A 24,102-nucleotide genomic window follows, 5' to 3' on the forward strand; every position below is an offset into this window, starting at 1 on the left:
ACAGACAAGATAAACCAATGGACTACATGGGGATAGTGTGAAAATCTCCAAGGTTAGAATTCCGCGGCATTTGATTCGGGCTATCTGTAAGGAGATTAAAAACGACACAACATGAAGGTTACATGCCCTCCCGCCAGGTCATGGCTAGTTTACGGGAATTTTTTTTGTATCCATGAAACATCCAGACTACATCACAAAGTGTAATATGATGGAAATAGTTATTTTCACATGCAAAATAAGTTATATTGGCTATTCCTCAAACACCACCACCATGTTTTCGATAACAGTATTGAATTGTAAGAATGTAAGCTTGAACTGAAGAAATAAACCCATGTAATGAAGGCGAACGTACCTCAAACTTTATTTAGGATTTTGAAACTGAGGCAAAAGGACATCTTTTAGGTCCCTCCCATGCTTGAATGGGAGTTCGAAATTTGGGATACAGAACATCTTTAAGGACTTTTTTGCACTGGCTCCCTCCCCCATTTGAAAATCGATGCTGTATGCCTGTATAAACAGTTAATAATGCCAATTTGTTTGAGGGATGATCATGTGATGTGAAGAAGCAAAACCCATCCTTGAAAAAGTTTTAGATTAATATATTTGAAATGGTATTGATACATTTCTCTCTGGTTGTATCCTGAGATTACCGACGACTTAAAATATCAAACATTATTTAAATCTGGCCGTTATACTCTTTTTGATTTCGACTTTTTGCTTGAACTTTGTCGCCTTTTTGATTTTTGCTTTCCTTTTGTCTTTGATGCACGCGTCCTTTTAGTCTTTGATGTACGCCGGCCCTTCGTCTTTGACGCACGCCCCCTTTTCGTCTTTGACACACGCCTCTGTTTTGCTTTTGTACCCTTTGATTTCAAAAGTCTTTTTGCAGTTTTTGTAATTCTGTTTCGGTTTGCTCGTTTTGGAGGTCTTTTCCCTTTTGCTGACTGTGAAAGTCTTTTCTTATTTACTGCTTTTGAAAGTTTTCTCGCAGTTTTTGCATTCGTTTTTTGCCGTGCTTTGTTTCTTTGCTTATTCCTTCCTTTCGTTGTCGCTGTCTTTTTTATGACCTTTTTGTTCCCTTTAGTGTTCCTATAGAAATTGCCCTTTTGGTTCTTTTTAAAATTGTTGCTCTGTTTTCCGATAAGGTTTTGATTTCCTGAAACAAAAAACAAAAAAGAAGAGAAGTCATCGTAAAAATCATCTATTGCTGCTTAAGTGTGGTTAGTGCAGCGGTCATTGATTTCAATTACATATCGAATACTTGTTGAAATGAAGATTTTCAATATGTTCTTCAAAATTTTAATGACGTTGAAGGATATAAACAAAGTACGACCAGTGTTTTATGAGATTGCAGAAACAACAATCGAGGAAACATCACTGGGAAACAAATGAAACCTTTCCAAATATCGGATAGCGGGGGTTTTCCGCCGGGCGATAAATTTGGCTTATTTGAGCGGTTATATAGCTTTCCGCCAAAATTTCACTCGCCAAATATGCACCCAATTGTGACTTCAGTATTTGCAAGAGAGATAAATCTATAAATCAAAATTTATTCCGCTAAAATTATTAGCATACTTTTAAGTCTGCAAATCGCTAAATTTTAGACCCGCAGAGAAAAACGCTCTACGGTATGTTCAAGAATATAGCCCTGACATTAATAAAATCCTATCCATTCTCGCAGAAAGCATTTCATCACAATGCTAATCAAATGTAAAGCATAACAAATAAAGTTATTATGATGTGTGGGCACCAGACAAATTCAAGCATTCAGAAAAAACATGCATAACAGGCATTAATTTTGAAACTACTAAAAATGTAGTGCGGTGTTATTTTGCTTCACTAACCATGAATTCGCATTAAAGTATTCTGTATCACTAAATGTCACGTGAAAACAGTATGATTTAATCCGGAGTAAATTTTAATACACACCCATCGGACCAAAGCATCAATAAACATATATAAACATATGTTTATATCAACCATTTGTTATGTATTTCATTATGGGCTGATCATTATACATGTGTTTCGTTACTAGCTTGAAAATACGGATGTATATTTAATTGCTGTTATAAAATTTAGAAAATTCATTTCCAAATTAAGGATTATCTCCCTCACGCATAGCTCTTACCATTAGACGAATTTGACTCCACTTTTTTGGCACACTGTTTTCCCTATAATAGCTCTAAAACTTCATTGTTATTTCGTATTTCAAACATTTCGGTTGAGCATCACTGAAGAGACATTATTTGTCGAAATGCGCATCTGGTGCATTAAACTTGGTACCGTATAAGTTTTACATTATAACCCCTGGGTCGAGGCCTCTGCTGGTGGACTGTTAGTCCCCGAGCTAGGGTCTCTACAGCCCAGTAGCTACTGTAAGTACTTCGTTGTTAGCTTGAAAATACGGATGTATATTTAATTGCTGTTATAAAATTTAGATATTCATTTCCAAATTAAGAATTATCTCCCTCACGCATAGCTCTTATCATTAGACGAATTTGACTCCACTTTTTTGGCACACTGTTTTCCCCTATAATAGCTCTAAAACTTCATTGTTATTACGAATTTCAAACATTTCGGTTGAGCATCACTGAAGAGACATTATTTGTCGAAATGCGCATCTGGTGCATCAAAATTGGTACCGTATAAGTTTTACATGTGGATCAGCTTCTTTGTAATTTAGAACTGGTATTCAGTTATATATTATCGATGAAAAAGGTGATGTCGATGAATTGTCAGACACTGAATCTCGTCATTTGGCGTTTCCCCCATGTCCGTAAATAGCTCACTACATTATCTGAAGACTGATATCAAAATATAAATCATATACGCTACCTTTCCAGGGGATCGTGACTTTGGATTGTGTTGTGACAAGTGCCTTTGTTGTCGATTCTTTGAGGGCTATAAAAAAACCTCATTGGATTTTATTATGATACAAACAGTTTTGTAACAATTATTATTATCAATGCACAATAAATTTGAAACACGTTATGTAAAGTTTTGTATTGAACAGTTGAAAACTATTCATTTATTGTCATGTTGTATTAATCTCATTATACACAGTGATCGCTTGTCAATCTTTTTTGTTCGATGATTTGCCACGTTTACGTAAGACAACACACGATTCAATAAGAATTCTTCACATTCTACCTATTTCATTTTACTTTCACAATCATGAAAAAGTGAAAATAACGAATAGTGAGTAATCTCATAACTCCACAAAGAATACAAAATTAAGAGGCAAACACGGACTCCTGGATATACCAGATGGATCAGATGTTTAGGAGTAGTACGCATCTCCTGTCGACCGGTCCTATCCGCCATGAGCCCTTTACCTTGATCAGGTAAACGAAGTAATACGTAGTCACAATCAAAGCGTAAAAGAACGACATAACAATTTGTATGAAGCACGCCAGACAGCATTTGACCCAATGATAGGTTGTATTGGCAAACTAGATCGTTATAGCAACCACAGAATTTGCTAAATTCTGACTTTAAACGAAACTGTTGACACCCCTGTAACATCAACTTGTTGGTCAGTGACCTGCCTCGATTTAAACATTATCTGTAGTAACGACAACAAATGCCCTATACAGATAAACGCGTTCGTTAGTGTTGTCATTGCCTATATGGATGCCAAGAACTTTCAAAGGAGTTATTGCATTTGGAAGAGAATATTGTATCTCACAATTATCCCTAAACCTTTGAAAAAAAACTGGAAAAAAAACTTACGTGAACTTTGGAGGGGTTTGTATGGAATCCTAGAACTGACTCGTGGTTTTGGTAAAGCTTCCAAATTTAAAAAAAAAATCTTGAAGTTTCTTTCTTGATAACCTTCAAGAAACCTAATAATTTGTGTACTTTTAGACTGTGTTTATGAAATATATTTAGAAAGGAATACTAGAGTTTTTTAATTGATATTACACGAGTTATGCTAATTAGAAGATAACATATCTGCACACTCACGACTGCGCATGCCTCTGACGTTGAAGAGTGATATGGTGCCTGTATCAGATCCCGCCACTAACAACATGGGTCGACCATTCGGACTCTGGTTGGGAGAGAGGTATCTAACAGAACAGGAAAAAAACATCATCAATCTTTGGAGAATTTGAAATGCTTGATGGAAAGGGTCCTTTAGCAGCTGTATAAAAACCAATATATGTGCTCTTTTTTAAAAACAATACCATAGATATTGATAATAAATATACACTTAAAACATCCTTAACTTTGCAAATTCGAGAATTTGGAACCTTTTCTTCCAGAATGGAGGATTTTTGTTTTTGAATTCTCGACTTATCAATAAACTATATACTTGATATCGTCTGGATCCATGTCAGTGATGTAACCCCGGGAAAACGCGCTTCCCCACGTTCCCGTCAGCGCCCGCGCCCCACTGTAGATACTCTCCAAAGACCCCCGGCTCATGTCGTTGTTGAAGGAGTAAATACTGATAGAGCCAGGCCGCTCGTTTCCAAGGAAAACGATCACTCGGCGGCCATCATAGGCAACCGCCAGGCTTTCGCTTTCTGGTCCCTAAATTTAAATTTACAATGCATAATATTAATGCATTTCAAATCACATATCTTATTTACACTGTATATTTGTGTAGAGTTTAACAATTATAAACATGAGATACTTATATATTGCGTTTTGGTACAGAGCAGCCATTTTATTCTTGAGAAAATGAATAATTTTCAAAAGATATTTCCTATCTATCCCAATGCAACCACAGCGGTTTCGTGCAAGATTTTCAAATGACCCAATCTATTTGGCAATTGTTTTAATTGCTTTCCCTCGGGGGGCATTACCTACATATACGACTAAATTCCCTTTACCCAAGGATATCTAGTGGCGAGTTGGGTTGGAATTGTTCCTTTGGTTCCAAAGAAGAAGTCGTTATTATGTCAAGTTAGCCACAAACACACCAGGAACAGTCAGAAAAATTTGATAAGAAGCTCATTCAAGACTAAGACTGGGACGAACATATAAAAGGCAGGGTATGTAAGAGTTGTTGATGACTTACTAAACATTTCCTTGCTAAACTCAACTGAAGAAAAAGAATTTGAAAGATCATACGTTCGGATCTAACTATTGTAACCCTCAACTGATTATAGAGGTAGTATAGCCCATGTAGACCTTAGTGACAGAACGTGTAGAATCCCATCCTACCTTACTGTCAGACCGTGAATCAACAGTATCTGTGATATTTGCAGATGACTTCACCAAGGAGTTAAAGAGTTTGGGATATTGCTTTGCATGTGATTCCTCGACATTAGACCCGCTATCGTACACGCGAAGCATGGTGTCCGAAGTCAGCACAGAGAAACCACGCCCACCAAACGTATAGAGCTTGTCGTAGGTACCATCTCTACGTCGTCCATTTTCCGTAGTAACCAATAGTTTACCTGTGTTAAGCAACAAATGTTTGTTTTGATGTATATTGTGCTAAGATACAAAACATATATGCAGCCATATAAACAAGAGGCCCATGGGCCACATCGCTCACCTGAGTCACCTTGGTCCATATCAGAAGACTTTCCATATATATTTACATGTAAAACCGTAGTCCCTATTATGGCCCCAACCTAACCCTGGAAACTTGAATATACACTATGTCAGAAATCTTTCATGTAAATGTGAACTTCTTTGGCCCAATGGTTCTTGAGAAGAAGATTTCTAAAGATTTTTCCTATGTATTTGTATGTAAAACTTTGATCCCCCTTGTGACCCATCCTACCACCAGGGGCCATGATTTGAACAAACTTGAATCTGCACTATGTCAGAAAGGTTTCATGTAAATATCAGCTTTTCTAGCTCAGTGGTTCTTGAGAAGAAGATTTTCTCTATATATTTGTATGTAAAACTTTGATCCCCTATTGTGGCCCCATCCGACCCCTGGGGACCATGATTTTAACAAACCTGAATCTGCACTATATTAGAGAGCTTTCATATAAATATCAGCTTTTCTGGCTCAGTGGTTCTTGAGAAGAAGATTTTAAAAGATTTTTCCTATATATTTGTATATAAAACTTTGATCCCCCTTGCGGCCCCATCCTACTCCAAGGGACCATGATTTTAACAAACTTGAATTTGCACTGTATCAGGAAGCTTTCATATAAATCTCAGCTTTTTTGGCTCAGTGGTTCTTAAGAAGAATATTTTAAAAGATTTTTCCTATATATTTGTATGTAAAACTTTGATCCCCTATTGTGGCCCCATCCGACCCCCGGGGGCCATGATTTTAACAAACTTGAATTTGCACTAAATCAGGAAGCTTTCATATAAATCTCAGCTTTTCTGGCTCAGTGGTTCTTGAGAAGAAGATTTTTAAAGATTTTCCTATATATTTGTATGTAAAACTTTGATCCCCTATTGTGGCCCCATCCTACCCCCGGGGGCCATGGTTTTAACAATTTCGAATCTGTACTACCTAATAAAGCTTATCTATAAATTTCATCTTTTCTGGCCCAGTGGTTCTTGAGAAGATTTTTTAATGACCCTACTCTATTTTTACTTTTTCTTGATTATCTCCCCCTGGAAGGTGGCCTGGCCCTTTATTTTAACAATTTAGAATTCCCTTTACCTAAAGATGCTTTGTGCCCACTTTGGTTGAAATTGGCCCAGTGGTTTTTGAGAAGAAGTAAAAAATGTTAAAAGTTTACAGACGGACAGACGGAGGGACAGACAGATAGACGGACATACGGAGGGACGCCGGAATACGGGTGATCAGAAAAGCTCACTTGAGCTTTTAGCTCAAGTGAGCTAAAAAGTGAAGATAATGAACAATGATCAATCTCATAACTCTTATGAAAGGTGAAGATAACGAACAGTGATCAATCTCATAACTCCTATAAGCAATAGAAAGTAGATAGTTGGGCAAACACGGACCCCTGAACACACCAGAGGTGGGATCAGGTGCCTAGGAGGAGTAAGCATCCCCTGTAGACCGGTCACATCTGCCGTGAGCCCTATATCTCGATCATGTAAACGGAGTAATACGTAGTCAAAATCAGTGTGTAAAGAATTAAACAATTGTAGTTGTCAAAAATAAACATTTAATGTTTATACATGTAAATTAAATACATTAAAGGAGTATAAATGATAATGGCTATATCACCCCCCCCACACACACACACACCAAAATTGACATTCACGCTGTTTCCAGATTAAGTATATTCTGTGCCCTGATGGATCCCTGTTGGATCTCAATTTTGTAATAAGGATGTCAAACCAGAATTATGATATGTTCCACCATTTGCAGTATTTTGACATAAAATGACTATCTTAACACAAAATTTCTTCTGAAAAACTTTGAGCTCAGACTTGGGCAAATTTCATATTTATACACTGTACCATAGACGTATTCTTTCAATACACATAAAAAGGAAAGGTTTGTGTGTCCAAAACCATGCTCTATGTTTTCTGCAAAAATTTCAGAATTAAACTGTTGATGTTGTGTACACCAAATGACGATGCAAATTTTAGAGACAAATTATATGAAACTGTATTTGATACGATCTTTAAACTTTTGAGGTTTTTTTTTTATGCAGCCCAGAAAGCTGTTATCAAACAAAATTCTTTAAATGGTATGTTTCAAAACATATTTTTTCATGTTTGTCAGCCAACAAATTGCAGTAGTTATGTCTGCTTTCTTCAACATAGCTGCCCGTTGTGATGTCCACTTTATTGTTGTGAGTTGTCTTATTGCACACCCCGTGTTCTACAGTTTTCATTATAGCAAACGTATGTTGGAACATGAATATAAAAATATGTTAAAGATTGGTCTACTGATATGGGGATGGAAACTAGTGATTACCCAATAGTGCCTCGTGTTGGATGTTCGGTATTTTTCTCTCTTTGGCCCATTTCAGTACTTCAGATTGCTCTGTAATAGAATAAGATTAAGCTGCCGTAATTATTTCAGTACTTCAGATTGCTCTGTAATAGAATAATATTAAGTTGCCGTAATCATTTCAGTACTTCAGATTCCTCTGTAATAGAATACGATTAAGCTGCCGTAATCATTTCAGTACTAGAGTAAAATTAAACTGCCTTAATCATTTTCTCTCGATTGTAGAAAATAACTAAAGGTCAAAATAACACTGTATGAAAGGTGAAGATAACGAACAATGATCAATCTCATAACTCCTATAAAGGTGAAGATAACGAACAATGATCAATCTCATAACTCCTATAAAGATGAAGATAACGAACAGTGATCAATCTCATAACTCCTATAAAGGTGAAGATAACGAACAATGATCAATCTCATAACTCCTATAAAGGTGAAGATAACGAACAATGATCAATCTCATAACTCCTATAAAGATGAAGATAACGAACAGTGATCAATCTCATAACTCCTATAAAGGTGAAGATAACGAACAATGATCAATCTCATAACTCCTATAAAGGTGAAGATAACGAACGTGATCAGTCTCATAACTCCTATAAAGGTTAAGATAACGAACAATGATCAATCTCATAACTCCTATAAAGGTGAAGATAACGAACAGTGATCAATCTCATAACTCCTATAAAGGTTAAGATAACGAACAATGATCAATCTCATAACTCCTATAAGCAATACAAAATAGAGAGTTGAGCAAACACGGACTCTTGGATATACCAGAGATGGGATCAGGTGCCTAGGAGGAGTAAGCATCCCGTGTCGACCGGTCACACCCACAGTGAGCCCTATATCGTGATCAGGTATACGGAGTGATCCGTAGTTAAAATCAATGGGCTAAGAACGACCTTACAATCGGTATGAAACACGTCAGACAGCATTTGACCCAATGATAGGTTGTATTGGCAAACTAGATTGTTATAACGACCATAGAATTTGCGATATACTGAATTTTAACGAGACTGTTGAAATCCCTGTAACATCAGCTTGTTTGTCAGTAGAAAAAGAACAAGCTCGTGCGTATTAAATCAGTTGAGATACATTAACACTACATATATAGGTGTATATGATTCTTACGCAATACAACTGCAACTCGTGTATACGTACTTGAGAAAGTGATATCTCTGACCAATCTGATTAAAACAAGATCCTGAGATCCGCTCACTTAGATCACTACACTAGTGTAGCGATCTAAGATCCTGAGATCCGCTCACTTAGATCGCTACACTTGTGTAGCGATCTAAGTGAGCGGATCTCAGGATCTGGTTTTAATCAGTTTGATCTCTGACTCGCTTAACTTCGTCATGTATACGTACTTGAGAAGGTGATATCTTTGACTCGTTTAATATCGTCGTGTATACGTACTTGAGAGAATGATATCTCTGACTCGTTTAATATCGTCGTGTATACGTACTTGAGATATTGATATTTCTGACTCGTTTAATATCGTCGTGTATACGTACTTGAGATAGTGATATTTCTGACTCGTTTAATATCGTCGTGTATACGTACTTGAGAAAGTGATATCTCTGACTCGTTTAATATCGTCGTGTATACGTACTTGAGAGAGTGATATCTCTGACTCGTTTAACTTCGTCGTGTATACGTACTTGAGATAGTGACATTTCTGACTCGTTTAATATCGTCGTGTATACGTACTTGAGAAAGTGATATCTCTGACTCGTTTAATATCGTCGTGTATACGTACTTGAGAGAGTGATATCTCTGACTCGTTTAACTTCGTCGTGTATACGTACTTGAGAGAGTGATATCTCTGACTCGTTTAATATCGTCGTGTATACGTACTTGAGAGAGTGATATCTCTGACTCGTTTAATATCGTCGTGTATACGTACTTGAGAGAATGATATCTCTGACTCGTTTAATATCGTCGTGTATACGTACTTGAGAGAGTGATATCTCTGACTCGTTTAACTTCGTCGTGTATACGTACTTGAGAGAATGATATCTCTGACTCGTTTAATATCGTCGTGTATACGTACTTGAGAGAATGATATATCTGACTCGTTTAATATCGTCGTGTATACGTACTTGAGAGAGTGATATCTCTGACTCGTTTAATATCGTCGTGTATACGTACTTGAGAGAGTGATATATCTGACTCGTTTAATATCGTCGTGTATACGTACTTGAGAAAGTGATATCTCTGACTCGTTTAATATCGTCGTGTATACGTACTTGAGAGAGTGATATCTCTGACTCGTTTAATATCGTCGTGTATACGTACTTGAGAGAGTGATATCTCTGACTCGTTTAATATCGTCGTGTATACGTACTTGAGAGAGTGATATATCTGACTCGTTTAATATCGTCGTGTATACGTACTTGAGAAAGTGATATCTCTGACTCGTTTAATATCGTCGTGTATACGTACTTGAGAGAGTGATATCTCTGACTCGTTTAATATCGTCGTGTATACGTACTTGAGAGAGTGATATCTCTGACTCGTTTAACTTCGTCGTGTATACGTACTTGAGAGAGTGATATCTCTGACTCGTTTAACTTCGTCGTGTATACGTACTTGAGAGAGTGATATCTCTGACTCGTTTAACTTCGTCGTGTATACGTACTTGAGAGAGTGATATATCTGACTCGTTTAATATCGTCGTGTATACGTACTTGAGAGAGTGATATCTCTGACTCGTTTAATATCGTCGTGTATACGTACTTGAGAGAGTGATATCTCTGACTCGTTTAATATTGTCGTGTATACGTACTTGAGAGAGTGATATCTCTGACTCGTTTAATATCGTCGTGTATACGTACTTGAGAGAGTGATATCTCTGACTCGTTTAATATCGTCGTGTATACGTACTTGAGAGAGTGATATCTCTGACTCGTTTAATATCGTCGTGTATACATACTTGAGAGAGTGATATCTCTGACTCGTTCAACTTCGTTGAATCCCGGAATTGTCAGTTTCATTCTGGAATAATCTTTGCTATTTCCCTCATCGGCTGTTACAATATACTCCCTTCCTCGAACTTTCACGGTCCTTATGGCGTCTGGCTGATATATACCGTAAACAGGGTACGGATAGATATTGATGCCTGTCAATAAACAATTTTATTACTTATTGTTCTTATTACTAAGATATCGAGATTGGAGTTGTTGATATCTTAGTTGTTTTTTTTAAAGGTATTTAACCGTCCAGTTTCATACTTTGTTACCCCATAACGTAATAGACGATATATAATGTTGACAAATAGTTTCTAAACTTAATACAAGTAGAAAAAAATCTGCTTAGTGATTTTATACAGTCAACACTGTCTAATCCGCTTTACTGTATGCTTCGACCCTCATTCAATTTGGGGGGGGGGGTCATTTGCTTTGCACTGCTGATTCCGACATCCTGTTTGATATCACTCTCTTAGAGCATGTTGGATTTGACAGGTTGCACTGGTTTTTTTGTTGTTGCTTATCCAATGAGTTGAAATGGTGTAAATATATGCAAGGCTTTGTCAAGTGAACATATACATTATTTCAACAAAATGAATAAAGTAAATATAAAGTCACATTATTGTAATTGTTATTTAAGGGATGAATCTAATTGTAAAGTGTGTGTGGGTTATCACCAGGCACCCCTCTCCCGGGGGGGGGGGGGGGGGTGCAGATGAAGTGGACGTCACAATTGTTTAAAAATATCAACCAATTAAAACATACCTACGGGGCGCCAATTGGGACTTGATGTTTTTGTAATCAAAATCAATTTTGTGTACACAAAATTGAATTCTGTAATAACAAAATAATTTTTGTCTTACAAAAATATGTTATTCATACTTGTTTTATGACAACTTTACTTTTGTAATGACAAAAATAAATTTTGTTATACAAAATCATCTTTCAGTGGACAAAATTCATTTTTTTTTCAATTAGGTATGCAAATATAAACTTATTTGCATACAAAATTGACTTTTGTTATCTTATTTGCAAATTAGATAACAAAAGTCAATTTTGTGGGACAAAATTGAATTCGTATACAAAATGTTGATTTCGAGACTTTGTACTCAAAATCCATTTTTGTGTGGACAAATTTCAGTTTTGTTAGACAAAAATGAAAATTGAACTCAAAATTGAATTTTATATCACAAAAGTCAAATTTGTCTAACAGAAGTTAATTTTGTATGCAAATTAGTTTACAGAATCCAAATATGGATATGCAAATGAAAATTCGCATCCTAATTTTGTAAGAGGGACTCTCATTGCAGTTCAGGCGATGACAGTACCGGGTACTAAACGCCATGGTGGCCTCAACAATTGACATACCTGACGAAGACATTAGTATAGAAAGGTTACGAGAGTTGCTCGATGAAGATACACCAATCACACAGATTGCACAATACTTTAATGTTCGCACTATGAGTTTTAGACTAACTACTCTTTCCCGACTTCCTGTGAGAGGCGCATGCTCCAGTCTGGAATCTCATTTTTGAGGTGAAAGGGGAGACAGGTTATGATATCATGTACTTGCCGATTACTGAACAAGTATTGTTTTGTATTTGAAAATCTATGAATTTTTTCTTTCAGTGGCAAATGAATTATCATAAGCGTGTTATTTACGTGTATATTCAACAAATATTTTTTTTACTATCATACCTTCCAAGTCCGACTAACTTTTATCAACCAATCGGTGAGCAGCTTACAAGTAAAGGTGACAAAAATGAATTATGTCAGGACAAAAATGACTTTTGTGTACAAAAACGAATTTTGTCATGACAATAATGATTTTTGTCCACTGAAAGATAATTTTATATTACAAAATTTATTTTGGTCATTACGTAATTGAAGTTATCATTTATAAAAACATAGTTTTGTAAAACAAAAGTTATTTTGTTTTGACAGAATTCAATTTCGTCTAACAAAATTCAATTTTGCCTCACAAAACTGATTTTTGTCGGAATATCTCTCAGTTTTGTATGCAAATTAGTTTTTAGATTCCAAATAAAACTAATTTGCATACAAAATTCACTTGTGATGCAAAATAAAATTATGTCTAAAAAATGAATTTTGTCATGATAAAAGTGATTTTTGTCCGCTGAAAGATAATTTTGTATCACAAAATTCATTTTTGTGATTTGTTGTCAATTTTGTTAACTTGAACTCATTTTTGTTGAACAAAAGTCAATTTTTTCCACACAAAATTAGATATTGAGTACAAAATCACAGGAGTCCCATTTGGTGCCCCGTACTACCGGTCCCCAGTCAAGTCGTTTGTGTGATGTTCGGTGTATGGTTCCTTTGAACATTCAAATGTTGATAATAGTTATGTGACAAAAGGAATGAATTTTTGAAAGTTACGCATTCGTTTTACCTTGAAATAATCTAGATGCAAAGTAATTTGCATAAACTTACATTTGTTAAAATGTAAATATATCAGTAAAACTCTTTATTTGTACATGTATGATATCATATATAATTGTCAAGGAGCATACATTAATCAATTAAGGCACCCACACACACATACCTCCATCACTGTCACTGGGGTCGAGTTTATACTTTTTCCAGTCTTTGAATCCTAGTCCACGTAAATTAGTTATTTTTTCTCTGACTAAATCAACTTCTGCAATTGCATTATTTTCCTACAATGAATCCAAACACTAAAATGCGATTTCCTGGCAAACTTAAGGGTTGGGAGTGGTTTAACATAATTTCCTCTATTCTAAATAGAAAATCATATTTTTATCAGTCAAATTAAGATTTTAATAATACTTGTTTTATAAATGTTTCTGTAGAACTATACACCCATGTTTATGAGAAAAACGTGTACACAGAGTCCCATCTCTTGTTTTCTTTCAAAATGAGTCGTAATTTCAGCTTGTAATAATTCATTCATATTCGTGACAACTGTAATACTTAAAACAATACCTGTTCTACGTACATGCTACATTAATAAATCAAATAGCTGCTGAAACAACTTGCAGTCATTTGTTATCATCACACATGGATAACAATAGACCTTTTGTTACGTAATGTTTTCGCTGCAGACTTGAAATATTCATACTGCACATTTTTAAAGGCCAAAAAAAGTCAATTTGACATTGTGTGGCAAAATTAAAATAAGTACTAATGCCATACCAGGCATAAGTCATTTAGTCAGTGTTCATTGCTGGCGGAAACAGAATGTAAATGGTCGTAGCAATGAAAAGGCACACAGGGACAAATTAATCTTAAATTACACACGAGTTTTACAATGCATCACGACATTAAACAGAAAATGATCTCACCTGTAAAGTGACGAACGCCTTCTTCTCATCAGCGCTCAGAGTAATGTGTTCTGGCTCTAGATCTTGTGCTAAAGTATTACCGTTTCCTTTGTAAACGAAACGCACACCACTCTTTGACAATGCCGGATATCTACAAATACAGTGTACAAAGTTTTAAAAATACAGAAATCGTCAGCATATCATAAGAAAACATCACATACTGGAAACAGTATTTGTTAAAATACATGTATAAACATTAGTATTACGTAACGAAATCCATTCTTAAGGAGGAATAACACATGGTGTAATAATGGCTGACTGCAGGTTCTTTCTCACTTTACAACCTTCCTTTAGTATCATATGTTATACGTGAACGTGTTTGTCTTCATTTCGCGACTTTTCTTCTATATGGTCTATAGTATCATTGTAGGATCATGTTATACAAGAAAATGTTGTCATTACTTTCCTGGATATTTGGTCGTTGAATTGGTGTAACCTTAATTGATTAGAAGATATACAGTTGATAGTTGTTGTTGTGTTCATGGAATTACAACATACGTTTTTGTACATAACATAAATGTGTGATACTAACAAGATGGAGAATGTTTAAAAATGGACCAGGAATTACTCAGGCCAATTTGTCTCTAGAACTTTCTCGGCCATATCTCGGAAAATAATTGCATTTTGATTATAAAGATTGCTTTACTTGTTGTTAAAGTGTTTGAAGTCCAGAGTTTTGTAACTGTACGTCTTCTTGGAGATGTAGCTGTTTGGGAACTTGATGATACCAATAGCGCCCTCTGGATCGATGAGGTTACCTCCCCTGGCAAACGGCTCTCCCTCTAGCGCCACCAATACAGTTTGACAGTTGAATGTCGGAAGTAACATATTGGGGGACGGACCAACTAAAATAGAATTACATCAGTACAGTTTGACAGTTGAATGTCGGAAGTAACATATTGGGGGACGGACCAACTAAAACAGAATTACATCAGTAGACCAAGTCGTATCAGCCAGATGTGTATGTAATCTAGTCACTAGGAATTCTGTATCCTTTATTAGTTATTACATGTCTGCATAGATAAGCCTAATCCTGTGAAATACTGTCTACCAACTTTTATTCGCGTGCGAGAAAATTTCGCAAGATTTGTGAGAACCTCATCGTCGCGAATATTTTTCGTCGCGAACCAGTCCTTGAATGTCTGTAATAGGCTCGAAAAAGGCTCGATCAGGAATATTACTCGCCGCGAACCAGTTTACCACAGGTGAATCGTGAAATAAAGTAGCCGCGAATAAATCGCGAAATAATGTAGCCGCGAATAAAAGCTGGTTTACAGTAAGTCATAGTGCATAATACAAGTGGGATATCATACACAGGAATAATACAAGTGGGATATCATACACAGGAATAATACAAGTGGGATATCATACACAGGAATAATACAAGTGGGATATCATACACAGGAATAATACAAGTGGGATATCATACACAGGAATAATACAAGTGGGATATCATACACAGGAATAATACAAGTGGGATATCATACACAGGAATAATACAAGTGGGATATCATACACAGGAATAATACAAGTGGGATATTTTATAGCAAATCTTAACGAATGCTGTTTGGAAAACACAAAGTAAAATCACCCACAATCTATTACACTGGTAATGTAGGTGTATGTATCTTAGATATATTGTTATTAGTGTTATCAAGGAATTCTATAAAAATCAGTCAGCACAAATTTACAAACATACACCTGGTAAATAGTGCTGTATTGTGAAATCATCAGCAAAACAATACGATAAGCACCAGCCTATACAATCATTACAATCAAAAGGCACAAGTAGGTATTCTGCAGTCATTTCAACCTTTAGGGAACCCTAGCTTCTGCCACGTGAACTAGGACCTCTACTATAGGGAATAGGTGACTTTATCATTACAGAACAAGATGTCCTCAATCAACTTCAAGTACTTAGTACTAGCAAACCGCCTGACCTTGACAGATTATCTCCAAAAATACTGGAACAAGTTTCACATATACCACCACTAACAAGACGTGAACATGTCTCTCGCGAATGAATGTTCACGTAACATACCAATACAATTTTAAGACATCACACCAATTTTCAAACAGAGAACGGGCAGAAAAAGTCCTATTAATGATAGACCAATATAATGTACAAGTATAATCTGCAATATTGTGGAATTGTTTTATTGCACGGAAACAATCTTCTCACTAGACATGAATGTGGTTATCGGCCTGGAGACTCGACAGAATTATTCTTGTAATACGTATAATGACGGGTATTGTTGACACGTCCATTCGTTAGGTTTTTATATCTGCTCATTTATGCATCTTGATTTCAATATCTGTGTGGTGACCAACCGTTTATTTTGATTTCATTGTCATTAATTTGCAAAATTAAATTGTTGTGCATATAAAATCATCAGCTGTGTACGAAGTGGTTTGTAATTTTCGTTTTGCAAAGATAACCGTTCGTTTTTGCAATTACGTCTGTTCGTTTAGTACCAGATCTATCAATACTTGTTTTGCAAAAAAGTCCGTTGACTAAGCATTTAATGCAATTTAATAAGTTTTTGTAGTGATTGGAATTATATTGATTTCTTTCTGTTATATGGTACTTTCGGTTTCTTTCTGTTATATGGTACTTTCGGTTTCTTTCTGTTATATGGTACTTTTGGTTTCTTTCTGTTATATGGTACTTTTGGTTTCTTTCTGTTATATGGTACTTTTGGTTTCTTTTTGTTATATGGTACTTTTGATTTCTTTCTATTATATGGTACTTTTGCCCTTTCAGCCGCCCATACAGAGGTCTTTGTAGAGCATGTCTAGCTATTTTGCCCTACTTCTGTACAATGTGGGTCAACAATTATATTAACATAGAAATCAAAAGCTTTTTATAAGGTTAATAAAAGGGTTGTTTGAATAAAACCATGGTTCTGCGCTTAGTCCTATTCTTTTTCTATTATATAGAGCAATGCTTTCACAGAAAGTTTTATTCTTGCTCATGATACTTCACTTGTTGCTGTTGTTTACAATGACGTAGAAAATTCATTACATCATTTGTATCTGATCTACACACCATTACAACTGGGATTTTTATATTTGTGAACCAAAAATTGTCAAAGTTCATTTCACCCCCCCCCCCCGAAGATTTTTCAATCGATCATTTGGACAACTTTTGAGCCATTTCCTCCCGATGCAGATGTCAACAACGTGCGTATGAATATTGATGAATATAGTACGTCTATTTTAATGGCTAGAAATTTCGACAGAAAATAAATTATTTTTTGAAAAGAAAAAAAAAATGCAACGCTTCACGCCGGCATATTTTCCATGAAGCGCGCTGTGCTGGCGTAAAGCCCTTGTGTATTTTCAAAAATAAATTTTATTTCTTAAATGTATTTTCAAAAATTGAATTCATTTCTTAGATGCATTTTCAAAAATAATTTTTTTTTCTTGAATAGCAATATAAGAAATAAATTCCATGCATGTAATGATACTGCAGGAATTGCATGGTTTGATTAGAAATAAAGCTAGTCATCTGAATATATATCTATTTATCAGATTTATCTATTAGAAGATCCATTATTTTTATATTGTGGACTGATATTTGAAGATACGTTAAAACTTTCATTCTTTTATACAATGTTTTGTTTATAATATTCAAGGAAAAGAGTTGGCACATATAAGTTACTAAATTTAAATGCACAGTGTTGCCAGGAGCAGAGAATTGTGATATTTAGACATCAATTTAGAGATTCTGAAGCAGCACTAAAATACATTAGAACACACATGGAATGTAAATGCAAGTGATTTGTTTGTCAAAGAGGTCAATGAAATATTCAATTCGATTCTTCTACATTGAATTTAAGGTTTTTAGTTGTTGAAAAGATACTGAATGATCCTTTTCGAAATATTTCAGCCGTTTCACCAGCCTTCATCAGTCGTGTTTATTAAAATGCATAGCATCAATATATATATATATATATATATATAATATATATAATATATCTAACGATGACTAAGTACACATGATCCACATTTAATTAATTCACTTAGCGCTTTCGCCGTGTAGTTCGGTTCTTCAGAGTGTAGTGTAATATATATATATTTATATCACAAATCGCATTTTCCTCTATGAACCAACCAATTTCAGCGCGCGACACAATCCGTTCACATTGACTATGAACGGATTATGAACTAGCTTAAAGCACGCGACTGAGAGAGCGTAATGATTTGAAAGAAATAGAACAATCTCGCAAGTCACACCTTTGGATTAAGATTGTGAATTTACATGGACTATCATCCCAATCTTGCGGTCTCCTACCTCCAAAATACAATACACCTTGCAATGTTGATAAAAGGCAGGGTGAGACGAAATGTGACGTCATGTCTATGTGTTGACGTACGTCACAATAACTACTGTGACAGAGGCTAGGAGTTCGTTTTTATGCAACAAAATAGAAACAATGTAAACAAACGGTGTTTTAGTAAATGAATATAAATATAAGAAATGAACATCACTTTTGAGCTATTCATGGTAATTATGAACAGATTTGGATTTGAGGCAAATTTTCTGTGAATCGCTAGCGCGATTCACAGATTTTGCCTCAAATCCAAATCCGTTCATACTCACCATGAACAGCTCAAAAGTGATGTTCATTTCTTAAATGATCAATCAAATGTCTTTCTTTGTTGTTTTATTGGATGTCACCCGTTAAAACAAAAAAGAAAGCATTTACTATAGGAGTAGTCTTCCATTGCAACAGAATATGCGAGAAGGTTTACAACAGATTACTTGACACTTTGACACTAAAGATTATGACGCACGCGTATGACCATACCAACAAGATTTAGTACAACTGGCATGGTATTATGTCGTTTATTGTACTTCCGGAACACCATGACTCTTCCCTCTTCAGGTTTGACATCATTGTTGACGGTGAGAAACACGTGATTCCCGCAATATTCTACATCCGTTGGATCCATTTTTTCAAACTTTTTCCGGTAAAGAATCAAAGGATTGCTGGGATCGGAAATATCTACAACGGTCAACTTTTCCTCGCCTGCAATAAGAAGAATATTCATAATATCTATATTTTAATTCATTTTTTTATTGGCGTTAAGCATATGTAAGTGTTATTAGTCATGTAATATAAAATACATACATATTGGTATTACATGGTATCACAATTGTAATAATCCTTTGTTTCTAAGATATAAAAAATCTCTGATATATAAACAATTTTGTGTTGAAGACACAGAAGAACATTATAATATCTATATTTCACTTAATATATTAATTTGGATACATGAGTAGATAACTCCACATTCGACCCAATATTTCCCAATAATTTTTAGAATATAGACAAGAACACTTAACTACAGATTTATAGTCATTAGTACTACTTTTTTAGTTCTCTTTGGTGAATCGGTTTCCACCTTATAGCCATTAGTACTACTAGTCGATACCCATCTTTTATTATGGGGAAATGAATATTTTTCAAATGATGTAAATTTTTATATTTTCAGAGCGGTTCAGAAGTTTATTAAGAACTATAACAGATTTTAATCGGACCTATACATCATAATTTTAAAATATGTTTTGCATTTCATGCCTGATTATGTACTTACATGAATATAAATATATATTGTATATTATCAAAATTGTACATTATAACTAATATTATATTTTCTGTGGTACGACAATCTTTATTTGTACATGTATAGCATAATATATTTTGTATACGGGAGAGGTTGTCTAAGTTGCTAGAACTTATAACCAATCCTTTTGTATATTCATACAATAAAATATGTACAAATCAAATTAGTACTACTATTTTAGTTCTCTGTGGTGAATCCATTTGACTATACCACATAAGAGAAGAACCAAGCTTTAATGTTTTCGTTCGCTTCCAATAGACTAGTATAGTTAGAAAAAGTGGTTTACCATTAATTATTAATCCTACATATAATCCAACATACGGCATATGTAAAAAGTACTGTATATAGTACTTCATATAATTTTCATGAGGTTTGATAGAGGGGACAGTCGAATACAGTAGAAATACATGATATTCTTGAATGATGTTGATAATCAATCTAGAAACAATGAAAATGACTCGGAAATTGCGCATTATGACTAATTAGAGGTTGATATATGGCCTTCAGTTATCCAATACATGTAGTTGTGTCCCTTTGTTGAACTCTTCCATGCGTTACACGTGTTACATGTATATTCGTATACACACAGAGTGGGTTCCAATGTCAACACGATGCATATTGCACAAGAAAAGGCATCATTAAACTGTCTCTTCTCATGCTTCTTGAATTCAGAGGAAACAGAATTTAAGACAGTTCACCAGTATTAAAGAATAAAAGTTCTGTTAACATTACTGTGCTTCCAACAAGTTACTTTATTAATCAAAAGTTTCAACCAAATAATTCATTTGCCGATTTAACTCAGTAATATTATTATTTTTATCTTGTTACGGTCTTCTTTTTTTTTTTTTTTTTTTTTTTTGCTTTGTTATAATTTCAAGTAAATTCGAATTCGATTGGTTTAGAAACATTTGTTAAAAGGCAAGTTAACCCCACTGTGTGTATAAACCACACCCTCTGGGTGACAGTACATAGCAACGGTTGACAATGCATGACTACAGGTAACTGCTCAGAATATTTGCACGTACGGTTCGAACATGCAGTATAACAAAATAATTTCATGTGTAAATGTTGGGTAACATGTGAAAATGTCACCCCGCGAAAACCCGTTGTTGAGCAAGGCGAAGGTCAACAGTGGTTTTTCGCGGGGTGACAATTTCAGTGTTACCCTACAAAACATGTGCATTTTTAAAATGTAACAACAGCTACAGAGAAAACACTTTTCATAACTTTGACATTTATCACCTTCCATATATTCTAGTATCTACCTCCTGTACTCTACATTGTAAATCATTACAATATCTACCTCCTGTACTCTACATTGTAAATCATTACAATATCTACCTCCTGTACTCTACATTGTAAATCATTACAATATCTACCTCCTGTACTCTACATTGTAATTCATTACAATATCTACCTCCTGTACTCTACATTGTAAATTATTACAATATCTACCTCCTATACTCTACATTGTAATTCATTACAATATCTACCTCCTGTACTCTACATTGTAAATCACTCTAGTATCTACCTCCTGTACTCTACATTGTAAATCATTACAATATCTACCTCCTGTAATCTACATTGTAAATCATTACAATATATACCTCCTGTACTCTACATTGTAATTCATTACAATATCTACCTCCTGTACTCTACATTGTAAATCATTACAATATCTACCTCCTATACTCTACATTGTAATTCATTACAATATCTACCTCCTGTACTCTACATTGTAAATCATTCTAGTATCTACCTCCTGTACTCTACATTGTAAATCATTACAATATCTACCTCCTGTAATCTACATTGTAAATCATTCTAGTATCTACCTCCTGTAATCTGCATTGTAAATCATTCTAGTATCTACCTCCTGTACTCTACATTGTAAATCATTCTAGTATCTACCTCCTGTACTCTACATTGTAAATCATTATAATATCTACCTCCTGTACTCTACATTGTAAATCATTACAATATCTACCTCCTGTACTCTACATTGTAAATCATTACAATAAAAGGACATGACACAGAAATAACGATAGCTTCCAATACCTGTCACATATAAAATCTTTTGTGTAGGATCGTAGGCAAGTTGTTCCGCTGCATGCTTTCCAAGTTTAAACTCCGGAAAATCATTAGAATCGTAACGCGACGGAATATACAAAGTGGATATTTTTTCCAAATGCACTTTACTTTTCTGAGTGTCCACATTTTTCAAGAACATGAAAATTACAAGAAAACTTGCGGCGCGCATCCTGGGAAAAATAAAGACTTGAAACAATTCGCGTGCTACGTCCCTACAGAGCCATTGGTAGCACTTCACCGAGTCTGGGAGAACTGGTCTGGAAACTCGTGGGTAATTAATTTTATGAAATTACAAAACCTTGCGTAAGGGACGCGTTAACAAATCTGAAATGGCATGTGACAGTTCCGAATAATTTAGATTCGACGTCCCCTCAATTTTTTCCAAAATTAGAATTCTTTCCTCAAAAAGTGTATTTACATAATGATAGGGATGTTGACAGAAGATGCCGGAGAGACGCTTGTTTGAAAATAATGTATCATTGTGTGGTTTGCGTTTGTTAAAATAAAATGAATATAAGTTTATTTACTCTTAACATTTCATCTTTTAAAACACATGTCATATAATGTTGTATGAATATGAATTTGCATAATGCGGGTATGGAGCGCCCAATTGACATAAACGGAAATAATTGAAGATATCTTTAATTCAATTACTACGCGCATAAAATAAATTATTGCTCTCGTCCGTTCAATTGATGAGAGCATCAAATCAACTGATGATATAAATAATGGATTTGGTGCACGCATTAATTCAATTGATGAGCGCAATAATTGATTTCATGCGTACATTAATTCAGTTGATAAGAGTAATAATTGAATTGATGCGCGCATTAATGTGGTGGAATGATAGCTCAGAAAAATGCACTTGGAGCTCAGCATAAATGATTTGATGATCTCTTTAATTCAATTGAAGATATTTTTATTTCTTTCTGTACAACGCCTTTGTATAAGGAATTAATGCACGTATCAATTCTTTTAAAGAAAGCAACAACTCAGTTAAAGAGATCATTAATTCTATTGTGGATATGTTGAATTGAAGATATCTCAAAATTCAATAAATGCGCACAATAATTCAGAATTGAAGATTTCATTAATTACTTGAAGAGATTTTTGAACAAGTTGTTGCGCGCATCAAATGAATTTATGATATCTTAAAATAATTAAAGATATCTTAAATTATTTGAGTTTATGTTAATTTAGCGTTCCATATACGGGATCACTATTGATGAAAAAGACAAAAGGAGACATGATACTAAAAAATCATATCAATGAAGAGCTCTTTTCATGTTACATAGGTATAGAGCACTAAATTAACATAAATTCAATTAACTTAAGATATCTTTAATTACTCAAGGATTTAAGGATTCATTTGATGCATCTAGGGTCTCTTTAGTGATTTGTTACCGACGCTTCACAATGCCTTTAATGATTTGTCATCGATACATTATACATGTAATTTTGAATGTAGTTTATTTGTGAACAGCTGGTTATAATGTCAGGTTTGCCGCATTTCTTAACAAATGATATAAATTGCACTTCATACTTCTAATCAGTCATAAAGCGATCTTTTGTGGCAATAGTCAGTTTTTAAAGAAAATAAAAACACAGCTGAAATTTCTTATTAACATAGCAAAATCATGTTGCACGATTTTTTAAATTTAATTTTTTTCGCTGCACAAGTGTAAACTTCTGGCAGTCGTGAATAATTTAGACATGATGTCGCCACAGACCACTCAAGTGCATAGCCTTACCACTGACATCTTAACATCATTTTCAAAAACATTCTCAACACACCATGCTTAAATAAATATAAAATTTCATGATGTAACATGTCATAATTTACAAAAAAGTCAAACATTTTCAAAATAGATGCATTGTTCGACGCAGTAAAATCTAAAGATGGGATTCTCTTGAAATATTCTTAATTTATTCTGTGGGTTTGTCAAAAAACATTGTAGTAATTTGGTGGGGTCATTAAACTCGTCTACGTACGCGATGTAAAGGCTTTTTACGTCTTTCAAACGGAGATAGTGAATTAAGAATTTTAATATATTTCAACAGATGGAAGGTTACCATGTTTGACAAATGACAATAACACGAACCAGAAGACTGTATAAAACTGCATTACACAACACACGTCACAGACTTCCATTTTCGATAAAAAGTCAAATTAAATTGCATT

The 24,102-nt window shown here is 34.7% G+C and overlaps 1 protein-coding gene across 2 annotated transcripts; it reads right to left on the reverse strand.

Annotated features, from left to right (window-relative positions):
- Positions 1-583: 583 nt before the first annotated feature.
- Positions 584-22,198, reverse strand: LOC125672707 (uncharacterized). Of its 2 annotated transcripts, XM_048908917.2 has the most exons (13): positions 21,888-22,198; positions 19,010-19,231; positions 14,842-15,040; positions 14,157-14,286; positions 13,397-13,511; positions 10,797-10,982; positions 7,820-7,888; positions 5,173-5,408; positions 4,316-4,536; positions 3,967-4,070; positions 3,733-3,789; positions 2,836-2,901; positions 584-1,156 (listed from the first exon to the last, which is right to left on the reverse strand). In XM_048908917.2, the coding sequence occupies exons 1-13, from the start codon at positions 22,087-22,089 to the stop codon at positions 690-692; spliced, it is 2,274 nt and encodes a 757-aa protein (XP_048764874.2). In that variant the 5' UTR covers positions 22,090-22,198; the 3' UTR covers positions 584-689. The 2 variants fall into 2 exon arrangements, with proteins under 2 accessions (XP_048764874.2, XP_048764885.2); XM_048908928.2 differs by lacking the exon at positions 3,733-3,789.
- Positions 22,199-24,102: the final 1,904 nt, after the last annotated feature.

Source organism: Ostrea edulis, chromosome 1 (genome assembly GCF_947568905.1).
Source record: "Ostrea edulis chromosome 1, xbOstEdul1.1, whole genome shotgun sequence".
NCBI lineage: Eukaryota > Metazoa > Mollusca > Bivalvia > Ostreida > Ostreidae > Ostrea > Ostrea edulis.

Coding starts and splice junctions, on each gene's coding strand:
- LOC125672707 (XM_048908917.2), bottom strand. CDS start 22,089: ATGCGCGCCGCAAGTTTTCTTGTAATTTTCATGTTCTTGAAAAATGTG. Junction 14,287..14,841: donor TTCAAACACTTTAACAACAA/GTAAAGCAATCT, acceptor CTGTATTTGTAG/ATATCCGGCATTGTCAAAGA. Junction 4,071..4,315: donor ATGGATCCAGACGATATCAA/GTATATAGTTTA, acceptor CTGTTCTGTTAG/ATACCTCTCTCCCAACCAGA.